Below are 21,529 nucleotides of genomic sequence, written 5' to 3'. Positions count from 1 at the left end.
TTTGATTTGCAAACAAGCTAGCATATCTAGTAGAAGCAAACATTAGTGCTAGTAGTGGCTAGTAGTTGCATGCTAACATTAACCAGGCGCTCGCTAAATTAGCCTGCTGGCTAGTTAACAAAGCCAAAAAACAACAGTTTGTTCAGGTTAACTGAGCTGACTCTTCTCAAGCTACAACTCAGAGTGTTTTGGAGTAGAGACTAGGGCTAAAGACAAGACAGTTTACTGTGTCACAGTAACATACATTTCAAAACAATCTACCTTATTGTCCATTCCCTTACTTATAACATTACTGATTGGACCTACAGTCACACCACAGCAAGCAACATACTTTTTCAGGCATCCTCTCTATTGATGTGACCAGTAACTGGTGGTATGCTGGTTCTCAGCAAATGTCTATTTTCTGTAACCCATCTGAACTCAGCCTTTCAGTTTTGGTCTCTAAAGACTGACTTGTTGTCCAGGTTGTGACAGACTAATACAATAATAATAAAAGCAAGTACACTGCAACTGTACAAGGGCCACATTATATCAGAGCAGTCGCAGGCATTGTGTTTATTTCACAAATAAACCTGGCCTGATGGCTCATCTCTTGGGAAGGTTTCTCAATTTGTGGAAGCCACTGTTCACAACGGCTTACTTGTGCAAACGTATAAATAGCCTGGTCAAACAATTCGCTCGGCTTGAATGCTTCTGTAACCAAGGCCAGTTACAGGCCAGTGTTGAAGGATCACTGGCTCTGAGAGGGAGGAAAGTGCAGACTTGAAACCCAAGTCACTATGCACTGGCATTCCACACCAATCCGAGAGATGGGCTTTGTCAAACACACACACACACACACACACACACACACACACACACACACACACACACACAGTCAAATAGACAGACAAGGGAAAAGTCAGGGATGCAGCTGCCTCCTGCTAATATTATTGGCAGTATAAAAACTATCTGGAGTCCCAATTAAATACATATTAGACTTATTTTTTATTATCCTGGATTTCAAAGGAGAGTTTTACTGTCCCATGATGGTCTAAATGCTGTTTCAGAGGCTTTTCCACCCTGACAATACAATTCTGGGTGAATGAAAAGGGTCAAATTTAAAGTTATTGCCTATCGGCACAAAATATTAGCAGCTTCAATCCAAAAAATATTGTTCACAGCCTTCAAAAACCCATACAAGTTGAACCCTGATACATAACAAATCACCCCCCCAAACTCCAATTTGCCAGGAAAATAAACCAATCCTTGTCTTTGACACATCTGTAGAGGCACAATGGAAGCGTGATATACTCAGGACCTGAGTGCTTGACTGCGTTTTCCATGCAGGTTGCTGGAAACACACACTATCCCACCACTGAGGCCCCACTGCCCCATTCAGAGCCCCAGTCATGAAAGGGTCCATTTAAAACCTAGGAGGCTGGACATGACCTGAGTTTACTGTCTAGGGTGGTATTAGCCTTCCCTCTCTGCCCAGGCAGGGAGTATATAGGCCATGGGGAGTTGATCAAGACTATAGGAGCCTGTTGAAGGTGCTGAGTCTTCTCTGAGGACCTTCTCTAAACCTCTTCTTCTAAACCTCTATAGACATCACTAGATCAACACCTCAGCGTATACTATACATTTTGTTCCTTAAAGGTTCAGTATTATTCAGTTTACATTACTTTGTTTTCAAGTATATTATGGCTCAGGATAAGAAAAATGTTCTTCAAGATTTCTGTAATTCTGTAGTGAGGGAGCCAATCAGGACCAAGTCCAGCTGTGATGCGTTGACTGTAGTTGGTCTGAAGCTGCCTGTAAAAAAGAAATCCAATTCAAACATTTAATAAAAAATCATTGCAACTAAAATCTGATTTTGTCTTCATTAAACATCGTTGATCGTATAAAAATAGAAGAATATTTGAATTCCTATAACAGGGCCCCTTTAAAAACAGACAGAAGCAACTTTGACCTAATGACGAATTACAATATAAAGGGATTATCGTGTTGATATATGTGCATACAGTATGCATGACAGACATTCTGTACAATACCGGCATGAAAACATGATGAGCATCACATAGATATTATTATTAAAACCAAACTCTTTGTTTTGTGCTGCTATATCTCCTTTAGAAAATACGAACAGAGAAAATAGAAACGTGGAATTTTCTTTTTTACCAAATTATTTTGAATGTGGGTGTTCCAATCAGTTAAACGTGAACACTTACAATTTGTAGCAACGAGATGTCATCCCATTGTTCTGCTGCTTCCCATATGACATTTGCGTTATTCCCACGACAGACATTTTGAACACTACTTCAACACGAGTGAGGACTTCAGATAGACCAAATACTACGTATAAACAAACTGCAGCAGTCAGTACTCACCCAGAATTTAGATTTTTGTCTTGGATGTTGACATCAGTGGATATTTACTGCTTGTGTTGACAACGCCGCAATTTGTGACGCCAAGTGGGAGAAATCGAAGCACGCAAAAAAGTTCCATTTAGCCTATATCCTACTTGTAATTGGTTGACATAAATTGTTTTTTCCCTGTCGGCAAGTCATATTTACCGTAAATCCGATACGACAAGCACGAGCAAATTAGCTAGAGATCTCAGAAACTACAATGACTGCTTGAAGGTTAGCTAGCTTACTAGCTGGTTAGCTGCTAGCAACCTATGGTAGATTCTGGTAGCTTGCTATAGTGGGCAAATATAACTGTGAGCCTATATCCCTCAGGATTCTTGAGATACATTCGTTTCTAATGTTTTTCAATGGGGAATCTGTGAAATGATAAATGTTTGTCCAATTCCCAATGTTTGTATGATGTGCATCTTGGTTACGGTGACCAGACGTCCCGGTTTGTCCGGGTTAGTCCGGGATTGTCCCGGTTTCAAGATGGGTGTCCCGAGTCCCGACAAATATCTGTAAAACACTAAAATATCCCGGTTTTCAACATTCACTACCAAATTGTCCCGGTTTTCACCACAATTAAAATAATAATAGTATAGTATTATTATAATAGTATTATACTTGTTTTCAGCGCTTACATAGACGTTTATCATGTTCTGTCCCACTCATTATTACCTAACCCAATCAAAAAACATAAACAATGCACCGCGCGTCTGAATTCAACACTGATTTGTCTGTATGTGTGTCAATCAATCAATGTGTCGTTGTCAAGGCTGTTGCTAGCCTATGACGCTTGTGGCTCTGTCTGACAGAATCTGTCAGTACGCTAACGGTTAGCTGTCATGCCGAAGAGAAAGTCGGTCTTTTCTAAAGACCTCCAGAAGGCTTACTCTTTTCTTCGTGAAGCAGCCGGCAACGAAAGTGCTGCGTTCTGCACACACTGCAAGAGTACATTTTCGGTCGCGCACGGTGGAAATGGCGACATAAAAGATCATATTAAGACGGCCAAACATAAGCGGTGGCTTAGCGGTGTTATAATATATATATAATATAAATAAACTATGTTTTGGTGGATTTTTGGAGACAAAACATCATTTTTCGTTAGCTGAGGCGCTGTCCATGGTGTTGAAAGGTGCAGTCACTAGGTGTGCTAAGAAATAATTGTCCCCCATCCTGATGAAAACGCCTATGGTGCGTGCATAAGCACATACATGTGCGCGTGCATGAACGTGCGGTACACTTAAGGGTCCCGGTTTGGGGGTTTGAAAATGTGGTCACCCTAATCTTGGTACACAGCAGTAGGACATAGCTGGGCTGTACTCGCTCTTCCCAGGTAGAGACTCCCACCCCGAGTGTGACGCAAGTTCAAAATGGCCGCCGTAGTCATAAGCTCTATGGTCTAGCAACCAAGCCAATTTCTAATACTGTAGGAAGAGCAGGTCTTCAAGGAGTTAAGTCTAGAAAGTCATTTCAGAAAGTAATCAGTTATGTGGGCTCACAACCTCTCAGGACATAAGTTGACAGACGAGGGAGAAGTAATTGCTAACACACCCAGACTCAGAAATAAGCCATTACAGTTTGACTGAGAACTGAACCAAACCAGCTATTAAGACACGTTTTTGAGTGTGAGTTTAGTGAGGCTAGAGAACTCCCTTTAAAGTAATAATCTGCTGAGTCATTTTCATTTAAAATTTTCATATAAATAAATATCTGTTCTGCTGCTCTCTATCTGATCGATAGAGCCAGTTCATGAAAGCTTTTATATTTGCTGTGTTTGTATGTTAGCCTTTCTCCAGTGAACCTAAGCCAATTTAGTTGTCTAATTGTCAAGCTACTGGGTTTTTGTGAAGTCAATTTTAAGGTCTGGAAAAAGCTACTGATGCGAGCGCCATCTAAATGACTGAACTACAAACGTCAATGTTCATCATGGTGACTGATTTGTACCTTATAATGTCTTGCTGACAGGATCAGAGGCCTTTCATTATTATTATTTTTTTAACTCTATCATTACCTCAGCTTGCCGACAGAGGCAGCAACAGCCGCTTGTCCGTCTCACCGCCTGAAACTCTGCACTTGTCCAGTTTCCACTCCCGGCTCTTCTTCTCCTCCACAGTCCAACCCCCTTTCCACTTCTCCTCACTTGTAAGGATAGACCGATATGTCGGGTTGATATTAAAAGTGATCCAGCTGTTTGATTGATTACATATTTATTGTAGAATTGATCAATACTACACTGGTTGTCTATGGGAAGACCTTAACCAGAAATGATTCTAATGAGGCATTTTGATCAGATTCCACACAAGTATGCAGGAATATGCTTTATTTTTACTATTATTGTTATTAGGAGTAGTAGTAGTGGTAGTAGTAGTGGTAGAAGTAGTATCCTGAGTTTCCCCTACCACTGAATAGGGGAGATGGCTCATCCTACCCCTGCTAACCCTAAAATAATTGGATTTCAGTGGAGTTTTAGTGCCCCATGATGGTCTAAATGCTGATTCAGAGGTTTTTCCACCCTGACAAGAATACAATTCTAGGGGAAAACACTGAATACATGGAATTGTTGTTTTTTAAAACACAAAATATTGCCCAATCCCAAACAAATCTCAGTATTGGCCTTGAGAAGCCGATATCGGTCGAACCCGAGTCTCCTCTCCCCCTCTCTCCCTGGCCGCCGCGCTCTCGATCAGCATCTCCCTGCCTCTTCCTCTCTCCCTCCGCCCGGCGCTTTACGTCCGCGGCGGGGAGGAGGATCGAGTGTCCGCCGGTCCTCCCATCACCTGTGAAATTTCAGAGCCGGGCCACGCTGAAAGGGGGCTATTGTGTCCCCCCGATGAGGAATGCCCCCGCGTCCCTCCTCAAAGAAAAGGCTTCATTTGCCCAGGAATTTGGAGGCATCTCGAGAAGTGTAGGGGAGATTTTTTTTTCGGGGGGTGCTGGGTGGGGGGTGGGGAGGCTGAAGACCTTCATCAGGCCGGACAGGAGCGGGACAGTGCTTCCCTAAGTTGGCCCACATTCACCCCATGATAAAAAAGAACCTTCCTTCTGTCTCCAGGAATTGATAAAGGCCTAGAAAAATGATATAAGGTTAATTTTATGCTCCTTTCACTCCTGTAGCATCTACTAATGTATGTAGAAAGTGAAAGAAGAAGGGAGAGAGAGAGAGAGAGAGAGAGAGAGAGAGCGACTTGCACCTGCACCTTCGATCGTCCCTCGCTAATCTAGAGTCACCTTTGTTCCACAAAACCCAACAATATAATTTGATTTTTTAATAAAGGTCGTTTGAAATTGTCATTGTTCACCAGGTTTAAAACTTTATAATGTGATTTGCATCACTTCACAGGACGTTTTGATTAATTCATGATTCGTTTTTTTAATATGACATTGGTTGAGGAGGCTAAGTGATGCTGAACAATTTGTTACTCAGCATAATTAGAAATGTCAGTCGCAGCTGTTATTTTGTGTGCTGAGGTTGACACCTGCTGGTGAAAAACAAGAACTACAACGTTGGTGCTCTAAATAATGGGTAACGTAATGCTGCATTCAAGTACTATGGGAAAAAAGGAATTGCAATCTTTATGTTTAATAGCAACGGTTTTTGGGGTCCATCGTCAAACCACATCAGGACTGCTGAGAGACTGACGCATATTCAGGCTCATGTTGAGGTAATTCTGATCTTTAAAGGAGGGCTTATTTAAGTCTAATGCATTTATACCTTAAATTTAATACAGCAATATTTCTTCTCAAAACAGCGGGTAGTATGCTTGTAGTTTTTTCCCAATTCAGTCCAGTAAGCTAAGCCTTTATGTTTTCAGCTTGCATGAAGTATTATTTATGAGCTGGAAGCTGAGGCGAACGGTATTTTCAAGGAGTATTTATTATTAGTGAACGTTGTTTTCTAGAAGGAAGCTGGTATCTACAGTTTTTCTCATAGGACTTGAATGTAGCATAAATAACCAATCATCGATTGTTTTGGGCGGAAGTTGCATCCGTGGGTTTGTTACCAGTTAGTTAGCTGCATGCTATTTAGCAGGCATGTATGTTATCAAATAAACCTAAAGCTCTTTAAATTATTTAGTATCTGAATGTGAGTTATCTGCAGCGTACTGGTAGCTGCATTTTCCAACGGTGAGAAAAGATAACGAGGTAAAGACAACTTGCTGCTGGCTTTGTGCATCATTAGCATTGAGCTAATATTAGCGATAGCATTGCGCCGAACTCTGTTAAAAAAATAGGAGTTTAATGCTACCTTTCTTATCGGCAAAGTTACATACCTGGTAGAACATGACTTACGTACTTTTACGAACTATTAGGAACCCCTCTTCAATTCGGCAGTACTAATTTCAATAAAAGCCGCATGTATTACTATATGTCAACTGTTATATTTGGTTCGCCTGCTGTTCTCACAATCTTCTTTGACCAAAATACCCCATGCAGTGTAAACCAATTCTAATTCATATCATAATTCCTAAAACCAATAATTCATATTTACCTACTTTACCATAAAACCCTAATGATTCAGAAATCCTATTGTTTTATCTATCTATTGTTGTAAGTCGTAATGTTATTACCATGTACTTATGCGACCTTAAGCTAACAGAATTTTGCATGGGGTACGGCGTGGAGCACAGAATGTATCGGCTAAAAAAACAATTTAATGCTAACATTAGCCTGTTAACGTATCGTTATGAAGGGCTAAGCTATATAAATTAAACATAGTTGTGGACTGTTATAACATTAGGAGGTTGGTAATAGCAGCAATACACAATAACTTAGTCCAGTGTTCCAGCAAAGTCAGTAACACACAGGGACATATGTGGCATTATAAAAAGCAGTAGTCATGCTTGCATCCACATTGAAGTTCTTCATGTATCCATGAATTCATTAAGTCAAACGTAGTTTAATAAGTGCTGCAACAAGGCAATCTTGGTTCCATTCCACTTATCAGTCAATTCAGTCAAGTTGGTATCAAATTTGAGAGTGGAAAAAAATGTGGTGCTCTGAATGAGTCTAAATACAATCAAAGCCACTATTGGGGCAACAGCATTTCAGCAGATGGTGCAATTACAGTTAGGGGCTTTAGATGTGGATTTTGAACGAATTCTTAGAAAATGGCTAGTAATGAATAAAACTAGTGGTGTTTAACTATGGTATTCCTCTGCCCTCCTGCAGTGAAATGGACAAGAATGAGGCACTAGTCCAGACAAAACCCAGCAAGACACTGCTTATCCGCCACTTACCAGCTGAGCTGAGCCAGGACGAGAAGGAGGACCTCCTGAAGTATTTTGGAGCAGAGTCGGTCAGGGCCTTCTCAAAGAGAGGTCCTCTGGTAGGTTGTGCCTGGCTGACACCTTGTGAGCCAGAAATTCATTTAAGTTTACCTATTCTGTTTACAGGTAGTTGCTTGAAATCTGTTCACATGTAGAATTAAATGACAGAAACAACCCACGCTATACTGGGCTGGCCTGGCTTATCATTTTGTGCAGACAGTATCATACAAGACATTTTTATATTTCCACAGAAACATGCAGCTTTTGCATCCTTCAGCAGTGAGCGGTCCGCAGAAAAGGTGAGTTTTGTTTTTATAGTGGTTGTAATTGGATTAAGTTTAAGACATGCTTGCATAGATGTATAGACAACATCACACTTAATCTGAATTGTGTGCTCCCCCTTGCATCTCTTTTAGGCTCTCAGCAGGCTCCATCAGCTACAGATTCTTAATCATACGCTTGTTGTGGAGTTTGCCAAAGGCCAAGATCATGTCACAGTATTGAAGGACCCACCAGTGTCAGACAGGTAACTTTCCTAAACCATCCAAAACAATCATCAAATGGAAGTATGACACTCTTGTTCTGCACAGGCTGTAACTGTCAGTCTAGTTTTTCTTTTTGCACCAAGATGTATGAGCTATGACCTTCATCTGAGATAAATCCAGATGTTGCTTTCATGTAGGAAAAAAATATTTCTTTCTTTTTCCCAGTACTAAACGTAATAAAGGAGAGCAGAAGAAACGGGAGAAGAAAGAGCCAAGCATTCCCCTCATAGAGACAGGCGTTGCGCCTAACCTTGGGTAAGTGTGGCATGTATGTGCATAGATTCAGTTAGTAACATATGCTGGTGTGATGTGTAACCTGTTTTGATTTCTGAACTGAGCGGGCTGTTTCAAGCCAGCAGGGTCAGCTGTCAAATGGCAATAAAATGTGTCTTTGGTGGATAGTTCAATAAGATTCACCTGCCACACTGGCCAGTAACTTTTTGAGAATATAACACTTGAATTCCTTGGTTGTATGCCTGCTCTCAAACTTTGTCCCTTCTTACCACTATACACATTCTCTGACTGTGAGCCAATCAAATCCAAGCAAAACAATGCCCCGTATCGATCAGGCTCCTGATTGGCTGCCTGTTAAGCTGCTCTACACAATGCGTCAGCGTCTGGATGGGTTAACTAGCCTAACGTTAATTGAAACTTAATGTGATTCCTGTGTGGTGACACATAGCAGGCACTCACACACTCAACCTTATGACATTTAGATCAGGTGGCTGGTGAGTGGTGCTGCCTGTCTGATGGTCCTGTAGATTTATGACAACATAGCCTGATGCCCTCTATAGTCACTGTTTGTGGGTTAGGACATCATTCTGTTGACATCTGAATTGGGTTTTGGACATTGGCACAAAACATTATCGGCAGCTTCTGTCTAAAAATATGAGTATCAGCCTTCAAAAACCCATACTGGTTGAACCCTAGAATGAAAGCTCGCCCAGGAATGTTTACATCACATCCCGTGTCTTGGTAATTGAACCTACCTCGATATTCCTCTGGGTGTGCGAAGGAAGTCATAATCCACCCAATTTCTCCCCCTCACAATCAAGTATGCATGTGCGACACATGCACTCCAAACCTGGTTAAAGTGCTGTCAGGTTGGGTATACACTGGCCTCCAGCTTGGCTGCTGCCTGCCTCGCTGCCTCCCCGCTGCCTGCAGGCTAGCTGACAGTGTAAGTCTGGATGGGAATCTGAGAGCTGTAGTCAGGAGCTGTCAGCGGCCTTGTGCCCAATTAGACGGCCAGGCCGCCACCGTGCGCCTGACAGGCCGTCTGTCCTGCCAGTTGGTGGCACCAGGTGGTCTTTGATACCCCTCGCTCCAAGGCTGACAATCTGCACTGCGCCAGCTACGGAAATCCAATCTCCTTCCCCTCGTATTAAAGAGCAGCATATTCTAATATTGGTTCCAACAAGGTTTTAGGTAAGGGAACGTGTCGTTTAGTTTAGGTTAGACCGACATATTGGGCCGATATTGGCCATGTACTAAAATTTTGATGTCAGCCAGTCACTGTCGTCCACCTCTGATATGATGCTGTTAGTTTGATTACATGTTTACTGTATAATTGATCAATACTACACTGGTCTATGGAAAGACTTTAACCTGAACTGATTCTAATGAGACATTTTGATTGGATTCCATACAAGTATGCATAAATGTTTTTTTCTTCTTCTTCTTTTTCTTCCTATTATTGTGGACTTCAATTGAGAGTTTTAGTGTCTAAGTGTTTAAATGCTGTTTCAGAGGCTTTTCCACAAAATTCTGGGGGAACCACTGAATACTTGTAATGTTTTGACATTAAAATAGTCATACCTAAAGAGGTTGGATATCAGAACAAAAGGCGGCAGCTTCAGTCCAAAAATATTGGTGTTGTTATTGGCTTTCAAAAACTCATATTGGTCGACTATTACATAATTAAATTGATTAAATCTAATGCTAACTGTCTTGTGACTGATAACTTTTGATTATTCTTCCCAATCCCAGCAGGATTGCTGTAACACAAGTCTCTCTGTCATCCCACATTACATCCACTGCACTCACACTTCCAGTCTGGGCTTATTAGACCTGGGCTGAATAAGATTTGTCCTCTTGTGCCGTGCCCAGACTTGGCCCATGAAAGTTATTATTACATGAGGACAAGCCTTGGTGCTGACGTGGCACGCTGGTCCCAATGTCCCTTAATGGCTGGATTTTACATTTTGGTTGCGGAGTGCTCGTCATTTGAAGAATAAGCCACCTAGCTAAAGCTCACTAGCCTGCTCACATATTCATGTGTCCCCATTATTTTGACATGTTTTGTGAGGTATTGTTCTTAAGGTAGCGAGTTGCAACTGCAGATTTTCCTGTAACCAACTCTCCTTTTTCCCTCTCCCACTCTCTCTCTCTCTCTCTCTCTCTCTCTCTCTCTCTCTCTCTCTCTCTCTCTTCCAGGTTGAAATTTCAATCAAATCCCACTTTGAAATATTTATACCCACCGCCTTCAAATGGAATTCTGACAAATATAACACATGCCCTCCTGAGTGTGCCAAAGTTTTATGTTCAAGTGAGTACATCCATTCATATTATTTTTAGTGCTCGGCTAATACCTGGAAATTTTGCATGTACAGATGTTGGTCACCTCTATGTCTTCATTGGCACTATTCATGTTTTGACACCGTCTCTGAATTCATTCTTTCCTATTTTTAACCCAATCTGAAAAGTGGGAGTTTACTAAAAATATGCAAATATGACAGCATTTCTAGGCTTCAGATTGAAATAGTAAAATGGAAATCCCATTCCAGAATAAGTGTCCCAGTGGTTTTTGAACTGCATCCAACCTCTTCAAGATCAAACAGCAAACATTTGCCTTGTAAATTTCAATTTGGGGAGCAAGTATTAATAATAAACCATAAGTGGGAGGCATGAGTTATGGGTTTAACATTTCCCTGGGAGCTGGGCCGCCTGGATTCTCACCGCTGCTACATCCTGCTTCGGTGTCTTGGTGGCGCTAGTGTGTCGCAGAGGAGCTGCCTGCATGCTTAGCCACACCAGCAGCATCTCCCTTCAGCCTCAGTCTCACCTTGATCCTTGTGTTGTAAATGAAAACGCAAAAGCTTAGCAATCTGGTTTACATATGGAGCCCAAGTTACATGCTGTCTATTTGAGATCAGCAGTGTATTTATATTACCAGTTCCCACACAGCTCTTGGTATAATTGAATTTACAGCTATAACTAAGCCTGAGAGTGGTATCACTGTCCTAACACTTGGCTCTCCTATTACACAGGTTCTTCATCTGATGAACAAGATGAATTTGCCGTGTCCCTTTGGCCCAATCACAGCTAGACCCCCCATGGTAAGCCCATATAATACCAATACCAATGAATTCCAGCTTTTAGAGAAACATTTTGTCTACAATTTAGTGCTCGTGAAATCTGTCAGAGGCATTCTCGGGCCAAGCAATGTTGCTCTGGTCCCTGCAGTTTCAGCTGCCCCCTGTGCCACCCATCCCCATGCCTCCCCCCTTGCCTCCCGACTACCCCCCTTTACCGGAGGAGGAGATGGAGCTGTCCAGTGAGGAGGAGTCGGAGTACGAGAGCGAAGACGACGAAAACAAAGAGAGGTGAGGCGCAAATAACCGCTGACATTAGAGAGGACTTGACTCCGTATGAGATTTTTCTTGGGGCAAAAGATTTGACGTTCATATTGTTTGGCGTCATATGGCAGCTTTCATTAGAGCCGATGTGTTCACGTGTCATTCACCAGTATTAATGTGTCTCAAAGCAAAAGTGGTTTAAACAGGCATTAAGTGGGAGTGTCTTGCAATTCCAATGGGTTGAAAGTGTTTGGGCCAAAACATTACGGGCTGGAAAGTGAGTTTTGAAAGCAAGAAATCTCAGAATCCTGCAGATATATTATGGTTATTTTGTGCTATGGGGCAGTAAAAATCTTACTTATTGCCCCTTTTAAACTTGAAGATAAATGCATGTTCAATATTCAGGTTGCGCTTGGATATTGGAGTAGAAATTGTTCCCTTTTTCCTTATGCTTGCTTTATTTCAGGATTGTTCGTTTGATGGGCCTGGTCAACCAAGCGTGCAAGAGACCCCTGAGAACAAAAACAGCCTCCAAGAGAAAGAAGCCCAAGATCAAGGATCTACTCTACGCTCCCAAACCAGACTCTCAGAGGTACGCCAAGGCACTCATGCACGTCCCAGTCCTCACGCACAGCTCCTCTTGAAGACACTGTTTATAAGCACACTAAAAAAGCAGGGGGCGAAAACCTCCAGACAATATGCCTCCCTCATAAAGATAGCCCTGTGTGACCTGGGGACTATTGTTTCTGCACGGCACATACCCTCCCTTAATGACAGCCCGTAACTCGGTTTCGAAACTATAAATACACACACACCCCAGTGTCTCTCGGCCGCGTGTTGCAGACTGGGAAATATCTCCGGTTGACCAGAAAACAAAATATCCCAACTCTTAACCCAGAGTTTATTGTGGCCGGTTTTAGAGGCCGGTGGTAAGGGAAGTGCTGATTGTCTCTGCCTCCCTCAGCGCTCCGGTGTTGCAGCCCTCCGACGTCTTTGAGCAGCCCCAACCCGCCGGACCAAAGAAAATTGAATTCCACATTTCGGCTCCAGAAGTGGCGGCCATATTGGAAGGCAGCGGTCCAAATCAAGGGGCGGAGTCTGCAGATGAGGGCGGAGGTAAGGGCTCCACTTCCCCAGCTTCACCTTAGATATTCACTTCCTTAGTTCATCATTATGAGTAAAACCAAGTTCTCCTCTGGCTTATGTGATACCGTATTGCTAGAACTAAACCAGCGGTCAAAGTCAAAGAAGCATTTCTATTTGCCATGAGTTGATAAGATATATTCAAACCTTTTAAAGATATTTATTTATGACTATTGCCATCCAATCAAATGTGATAGCACACTGTAATTCTAGCAACAATAAAGTGACATAAACAATAGTCTCAATAAGCTGATTAACACTTTAAAAGTGGAGGATCTAGGAGAGTTTGTGTCTGATTTGCTCCTAAATCTCTACACTACTTTTCAGTGGGCTGGTAAGTTTCTAAACCAACAGAGTGGAGAAAGCCAGGATTTCCAATGAAAAGCAGGTCCGTGGGTAGCAAACAAAAATTATAATGCGTCATATGGAACTCCTGTAGTACATTTAAATTAAGATGACACACTGTTGCTGCTGCATTTGGGCTGTATTCTGCCAAACAGCATGAGTAAGTGTGCCTAGAGATAGGTGTATGCTTCCACTGGCCTTGGATCGAATCCCGCCACAGCTCTCTGACCTGAGTTTCTCTCACTCTGTCACCCTTGCTGCTTTCCCACAGTCTAAATAAAGAATAGAAAGACTTACCTTGAGTGGACTGTCCACCCTCCTGGGGGAAAAAGCAGTATAAGGAAGAGGGGGGTTTGGGTATCACTAGCGTACATGACATTAATTATCACGATGAGACAGGAGGTGATTCCACACATTCAATGCTCCCGTTGACATCAGTTGAAGCCCTTACCGTGGGCGTAGTCAAAACAGAGTGTTAGACAGCAGTGTATCGCAGGGGGAACTTGCACTGTAAAGGCTCTGCCATTATCTGTACGAGGAAATTTCATTGGGGGCACAGTGCGTGTTACCCGTCAGCCGAGCAGCTCCCCGCTCGCCTTATCTCCCTTCTCTCTAGCTACCTGTTTCTACGACTTCACTCCCTGGCAAGCCCCTGAGAAGTAAAATAGATCTCAAAGTCAAACACAAAAGATTTCCTAAAGGCTCGGGAAAGATAAACTATGACAGGTGGCTTTTTGGATTAGTCTTGTTTTGGGGAAGTGGGGGTGTGGGATCCGATAAACAAGCTATTTAAATGAAAAAAAAGGGGAGGTGGGGGGAGAGAGATAAGGAGGAGGATAATTTTGAAAGGAGTGATCTAGTTCTCTGCCGTGAGTGTATCAGAAAAGCTTCCCAACGCTTCTTGCTCCGCTGCACACACACATACACCATATGTGGATGACAAGTTTTTTCCCCCCCTCTGGATTTGTACAGGCTCACTGCGCTTAGTAATTCCATCTACTGTGTGTGTGTGTGTGTGTGCACTCCTCAAAAGTCCGCCACCGAGTTATTTTCCCCACTGCCTTTCAAACTCATGTTTGCAAAACAGGAATGGATTTTGAATTGATTTCAGTTCTTCGTTTGAAGTAGACTGAATGCGTCAATAGTCCACTCTTTGCACAGTTTCTCCTTGATCCTCTCCTCTTTCAATTATCAGTGCGACCAATTCTCACATCTAGTTATGTTAATATTCCTACCAAAGGACAGTATCCATTGTATCAAACCATGACGAAACATCACCGATGGAGCTGTAGTAATCCTTGACCAGTTTCTAAAAGTGCTATTTGTAGCATTTTTAAACATCAATATATCATAGTCAATCTAATTGTGATATAATTACTATAAACACAAAGAGAATGTTGCTTCCTGCCCCCCATCCTTGGCGTCTCTCTCTTTACTGAAGAGGATAAACGTGTTGGAAGTGATTCTTCCATTGGCCTTTCACTCTCTTCCACCATCTGTCATCGCCCGAATCTCTGAAAGCGTTGGCTCTGCTTGTGCTGGAAGAACAGCGCCCTCTTCCTGTGTTGTAAAGCAATCCAGCAGATTTCCCTCCAAATCTGACTCGGTGGCTCACAATGTAAAATGGCAGTGTAGAGGCCAGTAGAGGCTGCCAGTCTTCTCAGTGATAGTCTTGTTTGTTTACAGTAATCATACTAATGTCTCAAAATTAGTGTGGTAATGATTTATTGATGTTAAAATGCTACATGTAGCAGCTTGTAACATTGTCTCCATCAGCAGAGGATGAGAGGGAGCCAGTCGCCAGCAGCAGTCAGGAGGTGCCGGGAGCTGAAGGCTTTGGGAAGCTGTACCCCAGCGCCCAGGCCTCCCAACAGCAAGAGGAGGACAGCGAGGAGGAGGAGAATCTCCCCTCCGACGTCATCTCCAGGAAGGAGCTGGAGAAAGGACGGCTGTCCAGAGACGGTAAACCTCACCTATGCAGGGGCATGGAATTCCTGGAATATCATAAAAATCTGAGAGGTTTATCAGGGGATTTGATAAATTCTCTGGGGAAGTCTGGGAATATTAGGGGATTTTACAAATTGCTCACACTTCAGGAATACATCAGAATGTATTTTACTACTTGTTTAACACATTTATTGCATGGCATGGTGGTTTTCAGCTGTATCCATAGCAAGCCCGAGTGGAAACCAGACTGTTCACGCTTTTAGAAATTTTATAAACTGAAAAACACTGAAAAACCAGAAAGGAATACAATTTTCAGTTCATGGAAGCACTAAGTTGCAACTTTTTCATAGAAATAAATGTCCCTTTTGATACTTTCTATCACCAATTGATACCATACAATAGCATATCTAGAAACCCCTATCTTCTTCTACCTTATAGCATCCATGATGAGCAAGACGTGGCTGTTCATCAAACCTACCATTGAAACAAATCACAGATGGCATTTTCCCCATGCAGATACAGTATACGCCAGCTGAGCTAGTATATGTTAACGTCACAGCTAAAAAGAACTAGTTGCTAGGTGTTGAGATCAAACATTTAATCGTCGCTTTAATGTAGCAGCGCATCTCTTAGTTCTACAGTCCATTCCATCTTAAATAAAACAGACTGAACGGTTGGCATGGAGTTGAAATGACTTTGAATTTGCCTTCATGTCAGTATAGGCAGGCCCTGTGATCCTTTGTACCTATTTTTGAAATGCATCTTGCGTCTACTGAGTTTCCCCCCCCCCCCCTTCTCTCTTTTAAAACAGAGATAAAAAGGATGTCTGTGTTTAAAAATTATGAACCGGGCGAGCCAACCTGCAGACTGTACGTGAAGAATATCGCTAAGCAAGTGGAAGAGAAAGTAGGTGCATTTATAGCATTTGACCCACTTAAAATCTGTTTGTGGTAACTGCATATAATGCCTATTTTCGAGTATTAATTTATTGCTTAAGTCCATTATAAATCATCAACATTCACGTTTAATTTCGCCATGAGATGTAAATCCCAAAACTGAATATTGCCCAATAGATCCCACTTTACTTTACGCTTTATTGTATCAGTAACATTTTTACTTTTTCTTTGACTTTTTCTGCTGTTGTTCGTCATTTGTCTTCCAGGAGCTGAAGTACATCTATGGAAGATACATCGACCCTTTGTCCGAAGACGAGAGGAACATGTATGTTGTGCTGTCCTTTGTACAGTAACAGTAACATTCTCTATAAAGGGTTTAACTTGTTCATTCATGATCAACTGCTTCACCACAAATTTATGCAACGTGTTTAGCGGAGTTTAAAGTAAAAGTCCCTCTGACCAGTTGAATTTTCAAACTAACGTGGTTGAAGATGGACTCAATTGATTCCTCCTCCATCTAAAACCAGATAACCAGCCTCTGTGTTAATGTCAGCTTGCAAGCAAAAGCACAGGATCAAACCAAGCACCTGCAGTTACAGAAATGCAGTGTTGATGATCTTGACATATTTCTTCCTCTACGTGAAGCTTATTGACATGGTTTGCAAGTCACTTCACACCAGGAGTGTGTCTGTTATGTGATTTTCATTAACTATTTTAGAATCTAGCACTTTCTGCCACTTTCTCTTGAAAAGTTTGGGTTATCCACGCCGACTGTACGTAATGTTATTTGTACATAACTAACTTGAGGTGCGGATCATGACGAACATTCACTCTCACATTTGTGTGTCAGCGGCGCCTCACGTGAATTCTCCACCTGAGTCATCAAACCAAATGCTGAACAGAGGGTTAGGCTCTTAAAACAGATGTTGGCGATGAACTAGAAGAAGCAACTCTGCTGATTAAACATTTGGGTGTTTACTGGCCCTCAATCGTTTTCTGGATCAAAGCTTTTATTTGCTGTTTTAAAGCTATTACAGTCTGTTAGTGAAGTGTGAATGACTAAACATGCTGTGCATCTGAAAGAAATTTGCAAAACAAGTAGGACTAACAACACTTTCTACCAGTTTCCTAACTTCTATCAGTGGTTGTCAGTGGTTGTCAATCATGTGCCACTACAGCAGCTGATTTCACTGATTAGCAAAAGGAACTAATCAGTGAAGTCAGCTGCTGTAGTGTTTGGTTCGAATGAAAACCTGCAGACTCTTGGGCCTCGACGCCAACGCGATTGAGAACCACTATTCTATGTGGTTATAATAGACGTTTTCCTCACTTAACGCTGAGCGGCTGCGTCACGCTGTCGACTCGGCCGAGCCACAAGTCGCCGGCGATAACGATGTCTTCCCTGCCTCCCTTTCTCCCTCAGGTTTGACGTTGTGTTAATGAAGGAGGGCCGGATGAAAGGACAGGCCTTCGTGGGGCTCCCCAGCGAGCACATCGCCGAGAAAGCCCTGCGGGAAACCAACGGCTACGTTCTCTACGACAAACCCCTCGTCGTCGTATCCTTTTCATCCCCTCCCAAGAAGAAACGGGGGTGAGGTGGGGGCTGTTGGGTTGTGATTTCATTTCAACTTGATGTATGATTACGTGACTTTTTGATTATGTAGACTCCACTAGCAGCTGGGGTAATGTCACTTCGTGGACGTTAAAATCCCAAGTTCAACATTGGACATACAAAAGTTAACCATTATCTTCTGTTGTCGAGGTGATATCAGGGTTTTGTCAGAATCTCCATGCAGAACACAACTTTTTTTTTTAGGTCACACTGCGCCCTTGTCCGTCTGGCAGATGATGTCTGTCTCATACAAGCGGATGAGGACAAAAGGCATTTGTGTGCGCGGTGTGTTTCCAAGCAACAGCTGAGTGAGCGCTCGGCCTCGCAAGATTAGATTAGATTAGGTGTGATAGAGAACATGACATGATGCACACCTTCAAGGTGTTAGAGATCAATTTAGATCAATTTCTATACATTGACCAGCTTTTTAGTTTGACATTTGATTGGAAAGAATACTCATTTGAAATCTGCTACTGCCACTGAACCCTGAACTTGAGCAACATTTCATTGCATAATGATCTTGTTGGTTCTACTTAAATATTTATGAGGCCATGCATCCACCTTTGATTGAAAGCTACAAGTTCACGCGCTCTCTCTGGGGGTTGTTGAAAGGCATTCTGGGATCACCAAATTAAGTTGAAGTAGTCGAGCCATGTGGAGGGAAAGTGGGTTCACCAAAAAAGTGAATTACATCACTTCATCACAAAATAACTCAGTGAACATCACAAATTGATGATGGAGTATCTAAGGGTGGAATTTTCCTTTAAATCTTTGCTAGCTTGCTCATATTGTCCTCTAGTGACATTTCTAGTTCTGTAGTTGGTCTAAAGGCACCAAGCAGAAAAGACAATATTGCCAGGTGCATTTTCATGCAACCGCAAATAATAGTAATCCCCTTATTTATACATTCTACATTGAGATTTTAGGCTGATCCATCTTAAGATATAATATCACACAATAGAGCATATTGCATATGAAAACGTCATACCACAAGTGACTAAGGTAATAAAAAAAGAGGTTGTATGTGATTAGTGTTATCAAGTAGGCACCGCTCATCACAGATGTTTCGTTGGATTTGGCCCACAACACTTTCAGAAGGATCAGCAGTCCTTAACAGCTGTACCTGCTCTCCCAACACCCATAATTACACATCAACTCTTGAACTTGTCAAACGGAACAAGGGTGTCGATTTTGACGGTCTTTTAACGTTCATCCCGTGACCAATTAGCATGGTGGCAGCATAGCGGCCTTTCCAAGTTCAGAGGATGAGTGGTGGATTTTACAATGCGCTATGCTTTGAGATCTCGTCCTGCATGTGGTTGTAAGTAAGTAAGTAAGTAATCCGCCGTTTTTCTCCAAAGCAATATGACAGTCTAACCCTATCTCACCTTCCAGATAGGGTTAGACTGTCATATTGCTTTGGAGAAAAACGGCGGATTGTATTCAAAGGCAGCATTCAAAGGTAAAGCATGATTTATGTCTGTATGAAAATCCATGGAGAGTTGGAGTGGTGCTAGTAGAGCAAAAGCTTTAAATTGTTTTTCAGACATAGATTTAATTTAGATGTTAATCTGCCACGCATCTTGTCGTCAATGCTGAGCACTGGTTTTTAAGCTGCGTAAGTTTTAGCCAATCAGAAGAGGTGTCTTTTAGTGTTTATCTCAGCAAGCATTCAATGGACAGTGATGTTCAGGAGGCGGCGAAGTTCAGCGTCAACCCAAACAAGCACAAAAGTTTCACTATTATTACGGCACAGTAAAAAATCATATCAAACCAGCTTTGAAAACTGTTTTGACTTAACACCAGAAAGACAATTAGGACCTGATTTCACAAAACGATGCAGGTAGCAGCTTTGGACACATTCATCTTTTTGCTATATTTACTTGGGTGTTCAATGTTGGTGAAGGTTGTCGTATCAACTTACATTCAATGTCAAAATGTTTGCTTGGATGCATTGTGCTGGGCTTTAATTATTATGTAAGTATTTCTAAATTCTGTGTTTTTAAAAGGACAAATCAAGGCTATTGCCGCATCATGCAAGGACTGCTCACTAAAGTTAACATTTTTCTAAATAAAACAGGACTGCGCCCTTGAAAGTTTGATACAATGATCCTTAATATAATGTGGAAATATACCAGAGGAAGTGTGCTTGTAATGGTTGTGATTGTCACTCGCATGTGGTAAGGTGGACTCAGATTGGTTCTTGGTTTGATTCTCGTTGGAGTTAGAAGAATCGAGAAGTTGCGCGAGGTTCATCTCAGTACAGATGTTTTTTTAAGCAGCCAGAGGCAGAGGACAGCCAGTCCAAATTTAGATTCCCTATAATGATTATTTCAGTGCTAGCCAGAGACTGCAGTGTGACCAGTAGTGCCAGTGAAGCCTCTTAGCTAAACAGCCATACTACAAAGATTGGTGAGCTGAAAGAAAGACTTATGTTGAATTGTTGAATGTCAGTAGGCGTCATTGAATTTATTGAACCGACTGTCTGGGAGGATGAGGACTTCGGGGTCAGCAGGAGAGGCCCAAACTCTTATAAGGTCCATTTTGGCCGCTGGAACTCTGGCATTTATGAGCAAATAGCCAAGACATTTTCTCAGATTAAATTCATATGAGGTGGGGAGTGTGACAAGAAAGAGGGCCTCCCTGGCTTAAAGCTGCAGTATGCAACTTTGACATTAAAATGACTATGAATAAATGGGATATATTATACATTATCAATCTGTAACCCAGGGTAAACTTTTACCTGTTGTTTGAAAAGCGGTCTGTTTGACCACGTTTGCTGCTCCCAGACCTTAACTCCGAGCTCACAGCAATTCGCCAGGTCAGCCAGACCCAAGCAGGACGGCACAGACGCCAAGAAAGGACCCAAACAACGCTGAACTCGACAGGTGAGAGAGGTTCCTATCCTGTTGAAAGAAAATATCGAAAAAGTTAAAACAGGCTTCATTGTCATTGTAATGGTATTTTCTTTTTACACTATTCAAGACGTCGAGCGTTGATATTGTGGCCCAGCAGAACCATTTGTATCCTTATTCTGGCATATCCTTTGGAAAATATTTTTGGGCAAACCTTTTAACCTAAAGCCACTGAAAATATATTGTAGTTTAAACACAAAAAGATTGAGTCGCATGCCTTGTGCTTTTTTTTTCTGCAACTTATTGTATGTTGTTTCCCATGTGTTCAATTCAGTTTACCCCTTTAGTAAACTTATTTTCGAATATCTAAAACTTTACTTTACAATGCTCTCTACCTTGTCTGACTCTTAATTGCAGGTGAAGATCGTCACACGTCTTTCTTTATTTTTTAAATAAAAGTATTTTATTAAAACATTTGTCGTGTTTTCAGTTTTTTTTGCAGAACTATCACAGGCCTGAAACGTATGTCACCATTTTGCGGGGACACTTCAGTATAACCATCATGACTGATTATCTTTAGTCCCAAACTTAAGAAAGCACAGACAGCCGAGTAAATACAGAGAGGGGAAGATATATGAGATCTAGATTGGCTCAGCAGCAGATGGTAGGGTGTCAACACAGTGGAAAAACCACAGTCCTGAAGAGACGGCAAACAAACCAAACAGACTGTGGTCTGTGGGAAATTGCTGGGACTGGGTTAGTTTACCTGTACAATCCCTGGCTGGCCCCATCTGTGTGATTATGGAGAGTAAACCTTGAAGTTTTTGGAAATCCAATTTGTTTTTGTCCCCTCTGTTGGAAAACGCACTGGGAATATGTCAATCATAGCTAAATTAAAGTTTGTAATGTCTATAATGGGTAAGACATTAAAAGAGGAAAAATTAA

The 21,529-nt window shown here is 41.9% G+C and overlaps 1 protein-coding gene across 4 annotated transcripts; it reads left to right on the top strand.

The window, feature by feature from the left end:
• Positions 1 to 6,394: 6,394 nt before the first annotated feature.
• Positions 6,395 to 21,056, top strand: rnpc3 (RNA-binding region (RNP1, RRM) containing 3). 4 transcript variants are annotated; one of them, XM_078291394.1, is made up of 16 exons: positions 6,395 to 6,539; positions 7,566 to 7,722; positions 7,915 to 7,962; positions 8,080 to 8,189; positions 8,374 to 8,463; positions 10,645 to 10,756; positions 11,478 to 11,546; positions 11,674 to 11,813; positions 12,253 to 12,378; positions 12,751 to 12,902; positions 15,051 to 15,236; positions 16,033 to 16,127; positions 16,384 to 16,442; positions 17,541 to 17,673; positions 20,540 to 20,617; positions 21,002 to 21,056. In XM_078291394.1, exons 2-15 carry the CDS (start codon positions 7,570 to 7,572, stop codon positions 20,606 to 20,608), a joined length of 1,542 nt encoding a protein of 513 aa, XP_078147520.1. In that variant the 5' UTR covers positions 6,395 to 6,539; positions 7,566 to 7,569; the 3' UTR covers positions 20,609 to 20,617; positions 21,002 to 21,056. The 4 variants fall into 4 exon arrangements, with proteins under 4 accessions (XP_078147520.1, XP_078147521.1, XP_078147518.1 ...); XM_078291395.1 differs by lacking the exon at positions 21,002 to 21,056 and adding an exon at positions 20,715 to 20,995 and having other exon boundaries at positions 15,054 to 15,236; XM_078291392.1 differs by lacking the exon at positions 21,002 to 21,056 and adding an exon at positions 20,715 to 20,995.
• The last annotated feature ends 473 nt before the right edge of the window (positions 21,057 to 21,529 follow it).

The sequence above is a fragment of the Centroberyx gerrardi genome, chromosome 22 (assembly GCF_048128805.1).
Source record: "Centroberyx gerrardi isolate f3 chromosome 22, fCenGer3.hap1.cur.20231027, whole genome shotgun sequence".
In the NCBI taxonomy this organism is placed as follows: Eukaryota; Metazoa; Chordata; class Actinopteri; order Beryciformes; family Berycidae; genus Centroberyx; species Centroberyx gerrardi.
This window is presented reverse-complemented; position numbering and strand designations above follow the sequence as displayed.

What these genes read in the sequence shown, in the direction of transcription:
- rnpc3 (XM_078291394.1), top strand. Translation starts at nt 7,570, where the DNA reads ATGGACAAGAATGAGGCACTAGTCCAGACAAAACCCAGCAAGACACTG. An exon ending in CCCAAACCAGACTCTCAGAG is followed by an intron (nt 12,379 to 12,750) that starts GTACGCCAAGGC and finishes TGCCTCCCTCAG; the next exon opens with CGCTCCGGTGTTGCAGCCCT. An exon ending in ACGACAAACCCCTCGTCGTC is followed by an intron (nt 17,674 to 20,539) that starts GTATCCTTTTCA and finishes CCGAGCTCACAG; the next exon opens with CAATTCGCCAGGTCAGCCAG.